This window comes from Urocitellus parryii, chromosome 11 (assembly GCF_045843805.1).
Source record: "Urocitellus parryii isolate mUroPar1 chromosome 11, mUroPar1.hap1, whole genome shotgun sequence".
In the NCBI taxonomy this organism is placed as follows: Eukaryota; Metazoa; Chordata; class Mammalia; order Rodentia; family Sciuridae; genus Urocitellus; species Urocitellus parryii.
The window spans coordinates 69,906,820-69,924,883 of record NC_135541.1 but is presented as its reverse complement, the minus strand read 5'-3'; the positions used below and the strand labels follow the sequence as shown (position 1 = coordinate 69,924,883).

The 18,064-nt window shown below is 36.6% G+C and overlaps 1 protein-coding gene across 1 annotated transcript in view; it reads left to right on the top strand.

Annotated features, from left to right (window-relative positions):
- Nucleotides 1–3,847: 3,847 nt before the first annotated feature.
- The window catches only part of LOC113176956 (guanylate-binding protein 6-like), a 37,678-nt gene continuing 23,461 nt past the window's right edge, over nucleotides 3,848–18,064 (top strand). Inside the window, exons 1-4 of the mRNA XM_026381507.2 lie at nucleotides 3,848–3,920; nucleotides 14,291–14,486; nucleotides 15,861–15,988; nucleotides 17,770–17,879. Coding sequence (XP_026237292.2) covers nucleotides 14,297–14,486; nucleotides 15,861–15,988; nucleotides 17,770–17,879 — 428 coding nt within the window. The 5' untranslated portion in view covers nucleotides 3,848–3,920; nucleotides 14,291–14,296. The remainder of the gene's footprint in view (nucleotides 3,921–14,290; nucleotides 14,487–15,860; nucleotides 15,989–17,769; nucleotides 17,880–18,064) is intronic.

Here is an 18,064-nt window from a genome sequence, read left to right as displayed (position 1 = left end):
AAACAGCATTAAAATAAATACCCAACATGTATGGTGACTTCTACAACACTAGCTACCACCAGAACAGCAATGATGAAGCCAGCAGTTGTCAACAGCAAAAACCAGTAACTGTGAACTAAATCTGGTATTAAAGTGAACAGCAGGCTTCAATTCTGTCATCTACAGCAATAATAATTGCAACAACTTGAATGCTGGGGGCAGGAGTTATGTAATACTAATCATTCTGGAAAATGGTGAAAACACACTTCAAAACAAAATTGCACGTGGCTGGACACATTTCCAGGAGAGGATGAAAGCGTTTAATACTACTAGCAATAGCATAAGTCAGATCAACAGGAAAAGTCTGCTCACAAGAATAGGAAACTAGAAAGCATGAGACTTGAACCCCAATACCTACACATTAGTGGAGAACTTCTGCCTGTTATCGCTGAGGGGCTGGACACTCATGTGCTTTATATTCTTCAAGCTTCCCACTCACAGTAGCTACCCAGGAATGACATCACTATCTTTAGTTCTTAGCAAAACTATGAGGTTTACCATAGTAAATACATGCCATAATCATGCAAACCTCACTCCTACCAGAGTTCTTCTCTCAGTCCAGGCTAGTTCTGAAATATAGCTTTTCAGTTTTTTATTATTATTCCTAATAATAATAAATATTATTATTCCTAGAGCTACGTAGTGATACAGAGAAGTTGGGTTCCTCCTGACAAACTCATGCATGCATGGAAATCTGTTTCAGTTCTTTCCCTCCTATTTCCCTTCCTGTCCTCACTTCCCTCTCCCATTCTCTTTCCTCTACTCTACTAGACTTTCTTTTGCTCATTATTAATTTGTATTTGTGTTATCTTTCTCTTCCCATTCTCTTTATTTTACTCTGGCTTCCACATATGAGAGAAAAATTTAGACTTTCGAATTTCTGAGCTTGGCTAATTTCACTTAGCAAAAATTCTACATTTCTATCCATTTACCAGCAAATGCTATAATTTCATTCATTTTTTTTGGCTGAGTAGAACTCCATTGCCCGTGTGTGTGTGTGTGTGTGTGTGTGTGTGTATTTATATATATATACCAGTATTTCTTAATCCATTCATCTATCAAGACACATCTGGATGGATTCCATAATTTAGCTGTCATGAATTGTGCTGCTACAAACAGTGATGTGGCTCTGTTGCTGTACTATGTAGATAAACCATACATTTTATATGAGGATCAAATTCTCACTGAAAAGGATACCCACAGTGTAAGAGGGATCTGCATGTTGTCCACAGAGCCACAAGACGACAACATTGTGAACTCTCCTTATTTCCTCCTTTCACTGAGGTCCTAAAAGCATGCCTCTGCTTTCCTCGGGATTTTAAAGTAATGTTTAGTTGCCTTCCAGTTTCCCCACCCCAAAAGCACTGGCAAGGGCTGGAGTGTTGCTGTATTGAAAGAAAGCGTGACTGGCATATGTGTGTTCTGTTTCCAGCATCACAAAAGGGAAAAAAAAACAAACAACACACACACACACACACACACACACACACACACACACTTTTCCCACTGGCAACAGAAGGCCTGTGGATAGCCAGTCGCCAAGGACCTGCTTCTGTCAATCAGAGGAATGCCCTGAATACTGCACATCTGGATGGTCTGGTCAAGGGCAAAGAGCACCAAGAACTCTGGTGCCCTATCACCTCTCCCCAACACACGTGACCATCAGTGGAATATGAAACCATCAATCAGGAAAAGTTGGTATTCAACTGTAGCTATTTCATAATACAATAATGAAGGATTCAGGAGTGAGGTAAATAACAATAAAAGCAAAGTAATTATTCTCCTCTCAGTTAAGTTAGGGCATAAGTTATCATCTTTTTGGTTTGTGTGTGTGGTGTGTGTGTGTGTGTGTGTGTGTGTTTGTGTACATAAATATGTGTTTGTATGTATCTATCTATTTCAAATAGTTTTCCAAGCAATGATCTCTCCTGCATTTGAAGATTAATAAATAGTTGTTGAATTTTTGAAGGTACAACAGATCTATTTCAAATACCTTCTCAACAATTTTGTAGGAAGACAAATGCACACCCAATCCTCTACATGGTATTTAGCCATTTCTAAAACCCCTTGTGCATATTCTCAGACTGTATCCACAGCTAAACTTGCTAGTGCCACCTTCTCATGTGTTGGGCTGAGTTTGAACAATCCAGAATTAACCAGTCCTTTGGGAAACTCTCCTGTTGTGGAGTAGAAGTTAGGGCTGGGAAATCATTAAAAATATAAAGAAATGTAGTCGACCTCTGTCCCAGAGAACTGGAAATAATGTGAGGAAACAGGTTAGTTGAGACAATTGCACAGTCTCCTTCTGGACTCCTCAGTCTCAGATTACATTGTGTCACAGAAGTATACATCCTTCAGAGGGAGGAACTAAGAACATATAACCAAGCTGTCTAATCCCAGTGAGAGCCCTCTGTGAAGCAAAACCTCACTCAAGGGGGATTTAGGAAAGTTCTAAGGCAGGTTCTCTGCCTCAAAGTGAGATCAAGAGCTGCCTCCTTTCTGGAGAGAGGAAGTGGGCAGCAGCTCTAAACCCTGGAACATGGCACAACTGCCATGGGCTTGTAGGACTGTGGTACCTACACAGGCTTGTAGGTCATGGTCATGAAAGTGAACAGGCACCTGCTTGCTTCTCATAAATAATCATGTCCTTTCAAGCTGATTGGTGTCATTGCTTCTATCATATCCTTTGCAAAGTCTTCAAGCCTTTCTTGTTTTTTACAGAGAGCAGTGATTCCTGGGCTAAATCATCTGCTATTAAGGTGATCACTTCAGATCAGGCCAATTCATCTGCTCATTGACCGCCTCATCGCTGTAGTTTGAATCGGTTTTAAACAGCTATAGCACAGCACTTATTCTGTGCAATGGACTGACAGTTTATGTTGCCCCAAATGGACATGTTGAAACCTGATCCCCAGTGTGATGGTACCAGGAAGGGAGGCCATGGGAAGTGTTCAGACCATGAGTGTGGAGCCCTCAAGAATGAGATTTAGTGCCCTCCTGAGGGCACTAACTCCTGTACCCAGGAGAACAGAGTTTTTTCCTTCCACCATATGAGGATGTAGCTAGGAGCCACCATCTGTGGATCTGAAGGTGGGCCCCACCAGACACTGCATCTGCCAATGAGTTGATCTTGAACTTCCCGGACTCTAGAACTATGAGAAAGAATTACCTATTGCACAAACAAACCCAGACACTCTATGGTATTTTGTTCTAGCCACCAGAAAGGAAGGACTAAGGTCCCTTGAAATAATTTAAATTATATTTTTACATGGACAAAATAAGAATTTAGGCTTATCTTATTTGCTCACCAGGAAGACAAAAACCAAAAACATCTTTATTGTCTCCCACAACTATACCAAATGAGTCTAGATTCTTTCTATACGGAGGGAATGAGTATAATTTATCTTTCCAGAGAACACTTTCCTATGGGATCCGAGACACTCTGTGTGTATAGAAGTTTATTTATGAATATTATTGTTGCAAGCAGTCTCTTCCAATTGGAAGATTCTAGTTGAGAAATTGTGTCAAATCTTCCTCTTTATGATTGTTGAGCAAATGCTTCGAATTCAGTACTTTCAGTTTCCTCTTCCTAGATTTTTGCATAGTTTGCTTTATTATTTAAAGGTTTCCTCATTGGGCCACTGGAAGAATTGGATTCAGTACTTTCAGTTTCCTATTCCTAGTTTTTTGCATAGTTTGCTTTATTATGTAAACGTTTCCTCATTGGGTCACTGAAAGAAGTCTATAAAGTCCAGGAAGTCAGCGCAGTATATAAGCAAAGTGACAGGTGAAACAGAAGGGGAGGAGCTCATCAGCACTCATCACCTCCTGAAAGCAGCCTTCTTCCCAAAGGATCCTTCTCTAAAGGAGCCTTGCTCCAGGTGAGACTGGGACACAGTTTACGAGGTGAATTCATTCTTTCTGAAATAAGCATCTCCCAAGAGAGGCTGCTCCTGAGCCAGATGTGGGATAGGAGCTCACTTATAATCCTGGGGATATCAGGAGGCAGCTGTCCATTAAGTGCCCACTGCTCTTCCTGTGTTGAATCTGACTCCAGCAAAGGTGGAGCCCACAAAGGGAACTGGGAAGGTTTTAAGATTGTCATTTCTTTCTTGACACTTAAATTACCTAATAAAATTCAAATGAAATCTTGCTTTATTGATTATTTTCATAGCTCTAGGTAGATAAAATTTAACAACTTGGAATTTGCCTAAAAAGGCCATTGTCCCAAATTTGGGAACTTTTAAAATCTTGTGCAGACATTTTTTCTGGGCCAGTTTATTAGCTTGGTGGTAATCTCGGTGGGGAATTGTAAGAGGAAATGGGTTCTGATCAGAGAAAAATTAATGGCTTTTTTGTGGTGGGGCTGGGGGGAAGACTTGGGAAGCTAGAGTGATTGATTAAAATGGAACAAGTCAGAAGTAACCAACATTTTCAAGTTAAAGAATGAAAACTCGGGTGCTTATGCTAAATATTTGTTTGTATCTCAAAGAATTTACTCATTTCATTGCGAACTCTTTGAGTAACAGGGATTGTGGTGCTGACAAAAAAAATCAGTAAGTTAATTCATTAATAATGGAAAAAATTTAATTTCTAATATATTCTAGATGTATTAAAATTTATAAATACATTCTAGATATATGTAATTTTTAATACATTCTCAGTGGTAAGATGAAGTGACATTTTTTCCAACTAAATCTTTTTGAAAACTCTGATTTCCCCTCTCCTTTTTTGGTACTGGGGATTGAATCTGGGAAGTTTTACCAGTGAGCTACATCCCCAGTCCTTTTTGACTTTTATTTTGAGACAGTGTCTCACTATGCTTAAAGCTCTGACTTATAGAACCGTGGTGTTTCACATAGTCTAAAAATAAACACATACTGAAAATTAATGAATACACCAACATATGAAGAAGGCCCAAATGAAACAGAAACAGTAATGAGTGAATCTGAGTGTGCTACAAATGAATTGAGCACACCTCAGAAAGTAAAAAGTGGAAGAAATTGTCTAAGCAACTTTGGAATATAGTGTTCTGATCATGTGCATAAGTCTAAAGACAAAAAAAAAAAAGAACTATCTGCTAAAAATGTACTCTAGTTAGTAAATGTATTTTTTTTTGTAGAGTTCTGAATCATCAACTTTAAAATTACTTTCCGTGTGTGCTAGATTGGAGCAAATAGGTAAATTTATTGTGTATAAAGATAAGCAGCCCTCTCATAGTCAGAAAAATGAGTTAAAAATGAAGAAGGGGAAAGGTTGAATGAATTCAGTTCTCTTTCTCTTGGAGAAGAAATCTAAATAAAAACACATTATCCCCACATGAGCTTAAGAACTTAGGCTTCTTTCACCATCCTGAGACAGGAATTTGGGAATAAAGGGTGAGATACCGAGTCTCAAATGAACTACTGAGATGCAAAAAGTGCCCAGGAAAAATCATAACTCCTGAACACATGCCCTTGGCTCATGCCCTTGAGCCATGCCCTTGTACCAGGAGGGCAGAGAAAACTGGCACAAACGTATGTAGGTCACTCTGGTTTCAGCTCTAATCCAGTCTCTAGAACTGGGCCTCTAAAAATATTAGCACCCCCACCCACTAAAAATATTAGCACTCCCCTCTGGAGAGAGCCTTCACTCTCCCTTGAATGTGCATTCCTGCCTTTACCCAAAAGGCCTCTCTCTTGAGATTATCCCCATTCTCCCTTGAATGTGGATCTACACTGGCAGGGACTGAAATAAATAGATAAATTTTTTCCCATTTAAAAATGTTTTAAATCCAACAAGATAGTAATTAAAATAATAAATGATAAATTAATAATAGATGTTAAAATATAATAAATACTAGCAAAATAACAATAATAAAAAATGTAAAGGCAAAAGAATTAACTAGTCTTATATTTTTCTTCTCTAGAATTAAATCTTTTTAAGCTTGTGAACAAAATATAAAGTAAAATAAGAGCAGGAGTGAGGGGGAAAGAGAGAAAGAGAGAGAGAGAGAGAGAGAGAGAGAGAGAGAGAGAGAGAGAGAGAGAGAGAGAGACTTTGATCCATTTGTTGGGTGCCCATATCTCACTTTATATCACCAATCTTTGTGTCTGAGGAAGTTAAGGCCACTTTATTAGGTCAGCAGTTTCAATTCCTTTCAGGATTTTAAAAAAAATATCTGTTTCTGATACTGTTGTGCATACTTGACAGTTATGACAGAATATTCAGCTTTAAATATTGTATGGTTCTATTTTATAAGCTGAGCCCAGGCAGAAATTGGATTTTTTTCTAGCTGCTCTTGCAACTGAGTTGTCCTGGTGATTATATTTATACATGAGATTTCATCAGAATTACTTTTATGTTACTCTGTAGGTCTTATCTAGAGAACTCTGAACCATTATTCAAGCAGTATCTCTTTTCTGTTCCTGTTTACTCAGGATACCAGATGTGGTAGCAGTCAATCTTTGATCTTGCAGATGAATGCAGTGCTTTAGTATGTAGGAAACAAGGGGGAGGCAGGAATCTGAATCTCTGAATGACCATGTGAAGCAAAGCTTCCACTCATGTCTAAGGTGGAAGGGTTAAACATATCTTTCAAGTTGTATCAATACCTCTTTAAGCAATCTGTGTCACCAATGCCATAACCTTATTCTCTGTTTCTTCCTCCTATTAGAAAGAAGGAGCTCCAACACAGCTGAGTACCTAGTAGTCTTGAAAGTCTCTTCCTGTGTGTGCAACAAAGCCCAAGACTGGGGTCCCCAATGATTTTTCTACTTCATCCTCAGTAAGCCTGTTCCACTGGCTGCATTGGACCCAGGCTGTTTCCCAGCCTTTAGCTCCTACCATGGTGGATCTCCTGTTCTAAAATATATTTTCTCCAAAATCGTTTTGCAGAACTCCAATTTTTAGATCCAATAGAAATGTCTCTTCTGTGAAGCCAGCTATAATGCTTACAACTAAAACTATTACTTGGGTAGAGACCACACCTTATTTGAATCAACATTTTAACATCCATTGCTTCTTGCTATATTTTACAATATTTTTTTCCTATCAAGACAGACTGGCTGAAGGAAGAAACTTGTTTTGTTCATCTTTAAGTATTCAATAGCAATAGGTTCCACATTGCTATTGACTGAATGATTATATGTCATCTAAGTATTGAAGAAAAAAATAGCATTTCCCATTTAAAAATTAAAAAAAAAACAAGTAAAGACAATTGATGAAAATTGACCAACTAATTTCACAAACAATAGTAAATTTTAACTGGGAAGTTAGGAAGTGCTAGAAATGAGCCATAAAACCACAAGTATTCCAATAAAAACACTATCTATAGCGTTGCATAACATAGTGAAGAAAATGAGGGGTTTTGAAAAATTCACTTTGAAATTTATTCTTGTACTGTATTCAAACAATAGTTGTGAATAACTGTTATTTTAGCAATTTATTTTGATGAAGCTATACAAATGGACATCTAGCTGTTGGTACTTAGTTTCTGTCATGTTATTGTCAAAGATTCCATTCTATTCAAATATGAAAATGGGGTGGATACTCTTGATGACTTTTCTAGCAACATAAAACTTTCTAGGCAAAGAAAAATACCCAATGAAACTAAGTTGACAGCAATTCTAATAACCCAGTGCCTAGTTATATGCATTCAGAAGGCAGCATGTATAGCAAAAGATGTAATGTAATGTAATATATAATCTTATATAATTTGATTACATATGATTTTTTCCTATAGGTTAACATAGTGAAATGATTTAAATTACTACATTGTTTTCTGAATGATTGCTCATACTGAAACTTAAATATGAGAGGAAGTGCCTTAATTAAAGATCAAAAACAAGAAGTAGAGATGATATTTGTAGTATTTGTCAGCATTTTTTTTTTTCTGTACTGGAGATTGAGCTCAGGAGCACTTAATCACTGAGACACATTCCCAACCCTTTTTATTTGTTGAGATAGGGTCTCACTAAGTTGCTTAGGGACTTGCTTAATTGCTGAGGCTGACTTCAAACTTGTGATCTTTCTGTGTCAGTCTCCCAAGCCTCTGGGATTACAGATGTGTACCACCACACCTGGTGCATTTGTTAGCTTTTAATTGTTCATGGTTCTGACTCTGTTAATTTTCAAAAGATAATCACTTTTTGTGTGTGTGTGCTAAGAATTGAACCCAGAGCCTAACACTCTAGTCCTCTAACAATGAACCAACACCCACAGCCCCAGTAATCACTTTTTAATTAATATTTTGTCATGTTTACTTAAATAAAACACCCCAAATATATAAATTCCAGGTTCCCATTGTCTAGATTTACTCTAGTGAAAAAATTGGTAGAATAAGCTTGGAAATAATAGGAATGAATTTGGAATGTAAAGTTGGAGACAACATACACATGTATGATTTTAGTCTTAATGAAGAGTGCTGATAACACTAGATAATAATAACAAGAAGAGAGAGAGAGAGAGAGCAAGTGAGCAAGAGATGAACAAGTAAAAATTTAAAATAAACATCAATCCTTACCCTACTAAAAAAGTACCACTGAGGTAGGATGTTGAAATGCTCTAGTCTTTGATCACTGTGGTGACATTCCTGCCTGCTGTTCTATATCTATTGTGGAGATCAAGGATCTCTAGGCCAACTGGGGAGAAGGGACACACCCAGGGTGTTGAAATCAAAGTCCGGGTGTGCAGCAACAGAGGAAGGTTCACTTGGCTTCAGCCATTCACTCCAATTTCCATTTTGGTTAAAATGCAATGAAAAGCCCCCCAAACAGTTGAATCCTTGAAAAAAAATCACATACTTTTGATTTTGATTCTCTTCACCCTGACCTTAACTAGAGACCAAAATCCAGCATTCTGTAGACAGGTGGCTGTGGAGTAGCTTCCTCCTGCCCATTCTCATTCTCTAAAGTTTCCTGACTGTACTCTGTTGACCACTGGGAAAACAGTGAGAAAGATGATCTTTAAGAGAAACTACTGATCTTAAGAGATTGTAATTATCTGTCAGTCTTTTAATCAACAGTTAAAATAATTATTATTAAGATTTGGATTATATGGTGTCCCCTAAAAGCTCATGTGTGAGATAATACAAGAAAGGTTAGAGGTAAATGATTGGGTTATGAGAGCTCTAACCTAATTAGTGCATTAATGCAACTGAATTGATTAACTGAGTGGTATCTGTACGCAGGTAGGGTGGAGAAGATAGGTCACTTGGGACGTGCCTATGGGTTTGTTGCTGGTGAGCAGAGGTTGCTCTTTGCTACCTAGTATCATGACCTGTGCTGCTTTCCTCCTGCACACTTTTCTGCTATAATGTTCTGCCTCACTGAGTTCCAGAGCAATGCTGTTGGCTATCTAAAGGACTGAGACCTTTTGAAATTGGGAATGCCAATCAAACTTTTCCTCCTCTAAAGTTGTTTTTGTCAGATCTTTTGGTCACAGTGGTGAAAAAGCTAATGAAAAAAATTACTAAATGGTTTAAACTTGTGGTTTCTCTCAATGTGTCATCCAAGCAACCAAACACAAAAATTACTTTCACTTTCAAGTTCAGTTTTTCACTCTGTTTTCCTTTGTGAGAATGAAACAAAACAAAACAAAAACATCCTCAGTATGTTTACATCTTCTATAAAATAACAACAGAAAATTGGGTGGAAGAAAGGGAACAAGATGAGTGGACAACAATTGGCAGTTTTTTTGGATCACACTGCCCTGCACAGAGAGAGAGCAGAAATGCTTATTCAAGGACTTTCTTTTACATATAATTTAGTCTTGAGCTTAAGTTCCTTAATTTCTGACTTAAAGTGGCATATGAGAAATGGGGAAGTGAGGGAGAAGATAGTCTGATGGCCTGGATTGCAGGGTGCAGTTGCTAGCTTTAGTTGTTATTAGTCTAAAAGCTAGTCTCACTGCTAGTTTGGAAGTAACAGATGGGAGACTCCTCCCCTAAGATCAGGAATAAAACAAGGATGCTCTCTTTTTTTACTTCTTTCCAACATAGTACTGGGAAGAACTAGCTAGAGAAAATAAGCAAGAAAAAGAAAGAAAAGACATCCAAATTGGAAAGGAAAAAATTAAACTTTTCTGTTCCTAAGTAATGAGATGTAGAAAACTCTGGTAATTTCATAAAAATGTATGTAAAGTGGCAGGCTATAAAATCAACACTCAAATATTAGATGCACTCCTATATATTAACAATGAATATACTGCACAAGGAAATTTTAAAAATACAATTTCATTTACAATGGCTTAAAAAACTGAAATAAAAAAACACAACAAAATATTACTGAAAGAAATAAAAGAAGACATAAGATAAATAGGCAACCTAGAGAATGGGAAACAATATTTGTAAATTGTATATCTAATTAAGGATTAATATTCAAACTATATAGTGAACTTCTAAATCCAGCAGTGCAAAACTAAACTGAAGCAAAAATGGCAGTGTATTTGAATTAACATTTTTCCAAAGACAATATACAAATATACAATGAGAACATGAAAAGATACCCAGGATTACAAATTATTATGAAAACATAAATCAATACTACCATGAGAAACCACCTCATACTCAGTAGGAAGGTTATTCACATAGAATATAAGGATTAGGGATGTAGCTCAATGATAGAGCACTTGCTATCATGAGTGAGGTCCTGGGTACAATTCCCACCCCCCACCCCTCACCCCGCAAATGAAATAAGTAAATTAATAATAAAAGTTAATAAAGGGAGACAAACACACATATACACAATAACCAGTGTTGAGAGGAATATGGAGAAACTGAAGTGCTTCTGAGCTCTTGGTGGGAATGTGAAAGGGTATAACTGCTGTGAATAATGATAATGATGGTTCCTTAGAAAATTAAAAATGTAATTATCATATAATTCATCAGTTCCACTTGTGACTATATTACTACAAGTATTGAAAGCAGGGTCTCAAAGAGACATTTGTTCACCAGTGTTCAGAGCAGAATTATTTGTAATGTGTAAAACATAGAAGCCACTAGTTATTCATAATTATGCATGAATTAATAAGCAAATCGTGGTATATGTATTTGATAGAATATTATTTAGCCTTTTAAATGAAGAATATTCTGACATATATTATAAATATGAATAAAGCTTGAGGTCACAGTGCCAAGTGGTTTATTTGCCAGTCACAAAAAGATAGTTGGTGATTCCTTATTTGAACTATTTTGAAACTTCAAGTATTATAAAATCATAGAGACAGAAAATAGAATGTAGTAGCCTAGGGATGGGTAACAGAGATGTGGGATTATATTGTTTAATGGATACAGAGTATTAGTTGTGCATAATGAAAATCATCTTGTAGATGGATAGTGGTTTTGGTGCAAAAACGACATAAAGATATTTGAAACCACTGAGCTGTATGTTTAACAAGGTTTTATGTTGTTAACTATACCACAATTGAGAAAATAAAAAAAAGGAAAATTTTAGTTTTCCTCAATGACCTTCCCGATCAAATAGCATCCCTCACAAAGATGGTGGTTTGCAAATACAGAGAAAAAAGAGTTTGTCCCTAGTATTCTATCACTATTATCATTGGAAAAGATTGTTTCTTATTTATACTGGTGGAAAAATTAAGTACCTACTACATCTATTCCCTTTAGGTCAAATAATAGCTCTGTAGTCAAAACTGAGGTTTTTCTTTTTCTTTTCCATAGATTTATTTTCTTTAGGGATATCAGGATTAATCTAAGGTAATCCAATGTGTATCAATGTGTATGTACCCCATGTGTGGTGACTTTTTTACACACATTGATTCTTTTTGGGGGGTGGGAATGCAGAATCAAATTCAGGGGCACTCACTCAACCACTGAGCCACATCCCCTCCCTTTCTTATATTTTATTTAAAGGCAGGGTCTCACGGAATTGCTTAGTGCCTTGGTGTTGCTGAAGTTGGCTTTGAACTCATGATCCTCCTGCCTCAGCCCACCAAGCTACTGGGATTACAGGTGTGTGCCACCATGCCTGGCCACACATTGATTCTTAAGTTTGGGAATCTGGGTTTTACAACCACTCTGAGTGATACTCTTCTGTCTTACATTTTGAAAAAGACTTTCTGAGCAAGAGTGAAAAACATTATTCTGATAATGTGAAGCTACAATTTGGGTTCTTTAATAATAGAGGCATGACAGGCCTGGATTTTATAAATAAATTCTGCTATCAAATTCATATAATTTTGCAGTCCCCTTAATCTGCTCCTTGAAAAAAGGAAAGGAAATCCAGAATTCTAATGTGGCCAAAAGGAGTTCTTATTTTCCATATTCATAGATCCTAAAGGTTCTAACAAAATAAACATAAACATAAACAATGTTCTAACAAAATAAACATAAACATAAACATAAACATAAACAATTAGCCTACTAATGTCTCATTCCAATGAAAAATTTATTTTACACTGTATGTCTCTTTAACTTGCATTTACAGAATATTTTGAAATACATTATCTGGTAGACCAATCTTCATGGTAGTTTTTGCAGATTCATCTTTTTAAAAATTAATTAATTAATTAAATTTACAATAGAATGCATTTTGACATATTGTGCACAAATGGAGATTAATTTTATCAAACCAACAATCTGTTGATTAAATAATGTTACAATAAAGGTTACATCATTCCATTTAAATCTCAAAACAAACTTGAGGTAGGAAGAATTTTTTTTTTAACCTGTAACCCTCATAAAATGACGAATGTGTTTTGTTTTCATTCCTTGACACCCAGCTAGCTTAAGCTCTTTGCACAAGTTACATGGGTAGATGTGTTAGTCAGCTTTCCAGTACTATAACACAGATCTGAGATTATCAGCACACAAGAGAAAAGGTTTCTTTTGGCTCACAGTTTTGGAGCTTCCAGTCAATGTCAATTGGTTTCATTTATTTGGGTCTATGATGACACTAGCATAACACATCATAGCAAGAGTGTGTGGCAGAGCAATACTATCCTCCTTATGGCCAAGAAGCAGTAGAGAAAAAAGAGGAAGTGGCTGAAATCTGCAGTTATTTTCAAAAGCACACCCCAGTGACTTGAAGACCTACCATGAGGCATCACATGTTCAAGGTTCTACCATCTCCCCACAGTGCTACCTTGGGGAGCAAGCTTTAACACATGGGCCTTTGAGGCACATTCAACATACAAACTGTAGCAGTAGTAAACTGTGGTGCTGAAAAATTTTGAAAGTCATAGATACATGCTAAATATGTAGCATTTAAAATATAAATATATTTGAGTGACTTCAACAGAATGTTCTTACATATTAATACAATAAAAAATTGGACATATCATAGAAAGCCACTGATATACAAAGCTAAATAAATGCTTGCCAAGAGATTCATACAATTATAGTACTTTTAATGCTTAATAAGCTCTAATTAAATCTTTGTTTTAAAAAAATAATTCTGAATTATAGAGAAAGTTTAAGACTACATGAAAGTTCAGATATTTCTTCTCTTAGATTCATTCCTGGTGATATTTTGGACATCATTTATGTGATTTTGTTTTACAAATGGAAGCATGGTTTTTCTATTTTCATTCCTATTCCAATTTTTAGTTGACAAAATAGCAGAGAACAAGACCTCTCATGTGTGCAGGCCTGACTCTTTGTGGTATGCAGGCCTGACTCTACAGGAATAAGTGGAGTCCATTCCATCACCCTAATGGATCAGAGCATCATGCTGTTGGTAAAGGAGTGTCAATGGAAAGCCCCTGTATGTTACTGATTAAGGAGCACAGGAAGCAATGTTGTTGACAAAGATCATTCTGCCAGAATGAGTGGTCACAAAGCATGGTGTAGGGAAGTGACATTCCTGGCTTCAAACGTTGGGACTCCCACTATTCACTAGATATGATGAAGCAAACTCCTCAGTCTTTCTGAACTTCATCTTGTACATATGCAAAGTGAGTATAAATAGCATTAACTTTCAAAATTCCTGTAAATATCAATGAGCTCAGGTATGTAACACATACGTGACAGCTTTGTATAGACTGTCAATGCATGATAAACATTGCTTGAATTTTATTTTTATTATGGAAGTAAAACCACTACTTCATTACTTCAGATTTTTTCATTTTACTTTTAACTTCAGATTTCTAGTAGAGGAAGCCCTATGCAAATGATATCCTACATTTTGTGCCATAGAAAAATATGGAAATCCTCTGAGCTCCCTCCTGTCATAACATGTTTGATTAAACTTCAGGGCTTGGGGGAACTAATTTGCGATCTTATTTCTACAGTGAGGCCCTTTTATTTTTGTAGATCACCATGACGTCTGAACCAATTATGTTGGTCCCAGTGTGTCTGGTAGAAAACAACAATGAGCAGTTAAGGGTGAACCAGAAAGCCTTGAAGATTCTTCACAAGATTTCTCAGCCTGTAGTGGTTGTGGCTATTGTAGGGCCTTATCGCACAGGAAAGTCCTACTTGATGAACCGTCTTGCTGGAGAAAACTTTGGTGAGTGAGGTCCCTCGGCACGACTGTTTACTTCAATCCAGCTCTATCTCAGTTTGTCACTGCATCTTCAGGGTAACAAGGAGGGAGATTCTGAATCTCCTCTCCAATAAATCTAATTTTTTTCAGCAAAATTGCAGCCTTGTCAATGTGTCCAATGCTTTGATTTACATCTGTCATTTCAGCTTCCTGTAAAAGGGATATCCTTCATTTCTAGCAGCTTAGGACCTGAGCTCTTACAATGACCTTCACCCACCCGTGGTTTTCCTTTTTCCACTATCTTATTCTTATTAACTTGATGCTCTCTCTGAATTCTGTATCTCATTATGGCTGCCATATCACTGTTTTTTTTTAAACTCTATCACAAGCAAAATTATATTGTCTCAATTTCCTTTTTCTACTTTCTTCCCACTTTTCAATCAACTCCTCTCTTTTCTTAAAACCCAACATTCCACTGAATTGCTCTTTCTCTTTCAATATATACCAATGACCCTGTCTTTTCTGATTCAAAATGTCTCTTTTTATCCATCCCAGACCCTTGCTTAGCATCACTTCTCCTGTTTCACCAGCTTGCTCCTAAAAACACTTTCCTTTCTTATTATCTCTATACCACACACTCTTGGTTTCTTTCTATCTCTGAGTCTCCATCTCCATCTTTTCAAGGTACTCACAGGCTTTAGCCTCAGAAGGGCAGGTATTTCAGCCTCATTCAGTCCTATTGTATCTCCTGGAGCTTTAACTTATCTATAGTACCTGGAAAATAATAGTTACTTAATAAGTAATTGTTGACTAAATTTCTTTGTTTATTCCTCAGATGATTAAAAGGACTTGATCTAATTACAATACCATCACTAGCTTAACTTCCTTTTGAAGTCAGGGTGGTTGGACAGCTAAGAATCAAAGCATCTTTGTGTGTAGTGTAACTTCTTTCAACCAGTGCACTGGTGGGCCACACCAACAGGAAGGCATATTTTCTTACAATGGGAAGAGGAATTAGAAATTATGAACAAACCAAACTTTAAAATGTGGGAGAAGCTGACAGAAAAATATGAGGTGTTTATGTGACACTAAGTTGGATATCCTCAAAGAACAGAGAAGCATCATCTTTTTTTTTTCATTGCAATAAGTATTATCATTGTAAAATAAAACATAAATATACTATATGCAACAACATATCCACACCCACTAAAAACAAATATTCACACACACACATATACGTATGGATATACATGCTTATACTTTATAAATATATGAAACGTACATGTAAATATATAAAATCAGAGAAGTAGTATCTCGTATCACCGGCTCTTATGATCCTACAAGTGCGATTGATTCTGTAGTTCAGGAGGTTCCTGAATATCTGCTCTTTGCTTGCAGGCTTTCCTCTGGGATCCACAGTGCAATCTAAAACCAAAGGCATCTGGATGTGGTGTATGCCCCACCCCAACAAGCCAAACCACAGTCTGGTTCTTTTGGACACTGAGGGCCTGGGAGATGTGCAAAAGGTGAGGAAGAAGCTCAGACAGATCTTTTTTATTCTGGTATTTTTTCTTAGCTTTCCATGATACTTTTTACTTCAACTTCTGTATTTCATTCCTGAAATCCCCAAATGCTACTCTATGGAATGAGACTTACTTCGATCTCTTTGAATTTATACCATATAATGTGATACGTTAGGTAAAATTGTATTCCTGAGAAGTGAATTGAACAGTTTCATCCATTTTAGTAAGCCTTTATGGAGAAGCTGAGATATAGGGTCTTGGGCAAGTACTGTTGATGAGGTAAAGGTCCTGCTCTCTCAGAGCCTTCAACTCTGTTGAGGAGATGGTTTGTGTAAGTCAGCTAGAATACCACGTGATCACTGCTTGGGTGTGAGTGAACCAGGTGAATTTCCTAGAAAGCAGACTAAGAGACACCAACAGGCAGGAGGTCTTTTAATTCAGGTTTTAGTTTGCCTATTCTTATGTTAGAGTGAAATTAAGATACCATGTCTATTTCTGTATCTGTCTCTCCGTCTTTTCCTCCTTCCCTATTTAGAGATTAAATTGGAAACAAGATCTATATTTCTGTAGGGTTCATTTCCTCCCAAGTTTAAGCAGATATTCTGTCCTTACTTATAAAACAACATACCAAAGATACGGTCTTGGTGCCAAAACCTATTGTTGTTTCTCTAAGTCCAACTTGTTCTGATCTCAGTCAATTTACTTCTTAAATAATTAGAATTTGGGAAATGCAGTATATTCATAATATTTTTTTTCTTTTCCAAATTCCCATATTCTGGATTTGAATTTCAGGATTTTCATTTCCTCAAGCAGGTAATAAAACATATCAGAGTTTTACTACAACTGACTGCTGGCTTCAGTGATTCAGTCAACACAAAAGCAGCTTTGCCTCTTCAAGGCTTTCACCATCTTGCCACAGAGTTAGCTTTGAAATCACATCTTCTGTATCTACCCTTGGCTCTGAGACAGTCAGACCTAAGAACTCTATGCTTATTTAATTCTAATGTTGATTTGGCTTCTGCAAGTATTTCTATTTTGCATACCCTTTTGTTATGTCCACATTTTACAAAAACTTCAGCACTCAGATGTAATTTCCAGTTATATTCTATGTCACATACAGTCATTTCCTACTTTCAGTAACTTTTGTTCTCATTGACACTTTCATTATTTTTATTCAATATAATAACTGTTCTTTTTACTTTAGATCCATTACTAATATGTAAATGCTTTAATTATGTTATTATCCTTGTTTGTCATTGTTTTTAAATTAATGTATTATTAGATAATCACATAGATTGTAAAAATTGCTGTTCTTAAGTATGTTTTTCACCAAATAAACAAGGTGAGCAACATTTTTTAGTAGCCCACACATATGTATGCTCTGTGGATTTGACTTAAGTGCTCAGTGGTGATTAGCACAGCATGGATTATGTGGCCCTCTTATTGTTAAGTGAGACTTGGTCTCTTACTACTAAGCAACTAGTTGCAATTGGACTCTGTTTTTTCAACCTGTATTTTCTTATTTCATCTCATTCAGAAAAAGAAGGATCATTTGAAGAAAGTATTGTTAGAATACTTCCATAGATGAGGAAACAGAGGTCACAAGAAATTTCTTTGCTAGAGTTGAGATTTAATTTTTTTCATGTTTTTTTTTCTTTGTGTCAACACTGTGCTGTCTGTAATAACAAATGAAAAATAACTGAACAACAACAACAACAACAACAAAACCTGAATGAACATTGAAGGAAAAGATCATTCAGTACTTGTTTTAACATGTTTTCCAGGGTGACCCTAAGAATGACACGTGGATCTTTGCCCTGGCTGTGCTTCTGTGCAGCATGTTGGTGTACAACAGCATGGGCACCATCAACAATGATGCCTTGGAGAAGATGCAGTATCCTTTCTAGTTTATTGAGAAATTGTGGAGGGAATGGAGACCCAGCTGAATCCTTCCCCCAGTGGCTGAGTTGCCTTTGGTAGGGCAGAGAGGACCCAGGGGAAGGGAGAGCAATTGTAATAATTTTTTAAGGGGAACAAGGAAATTCTGCTTGGCCGCTCCTTTTCCTTAGCCAAGTCTTA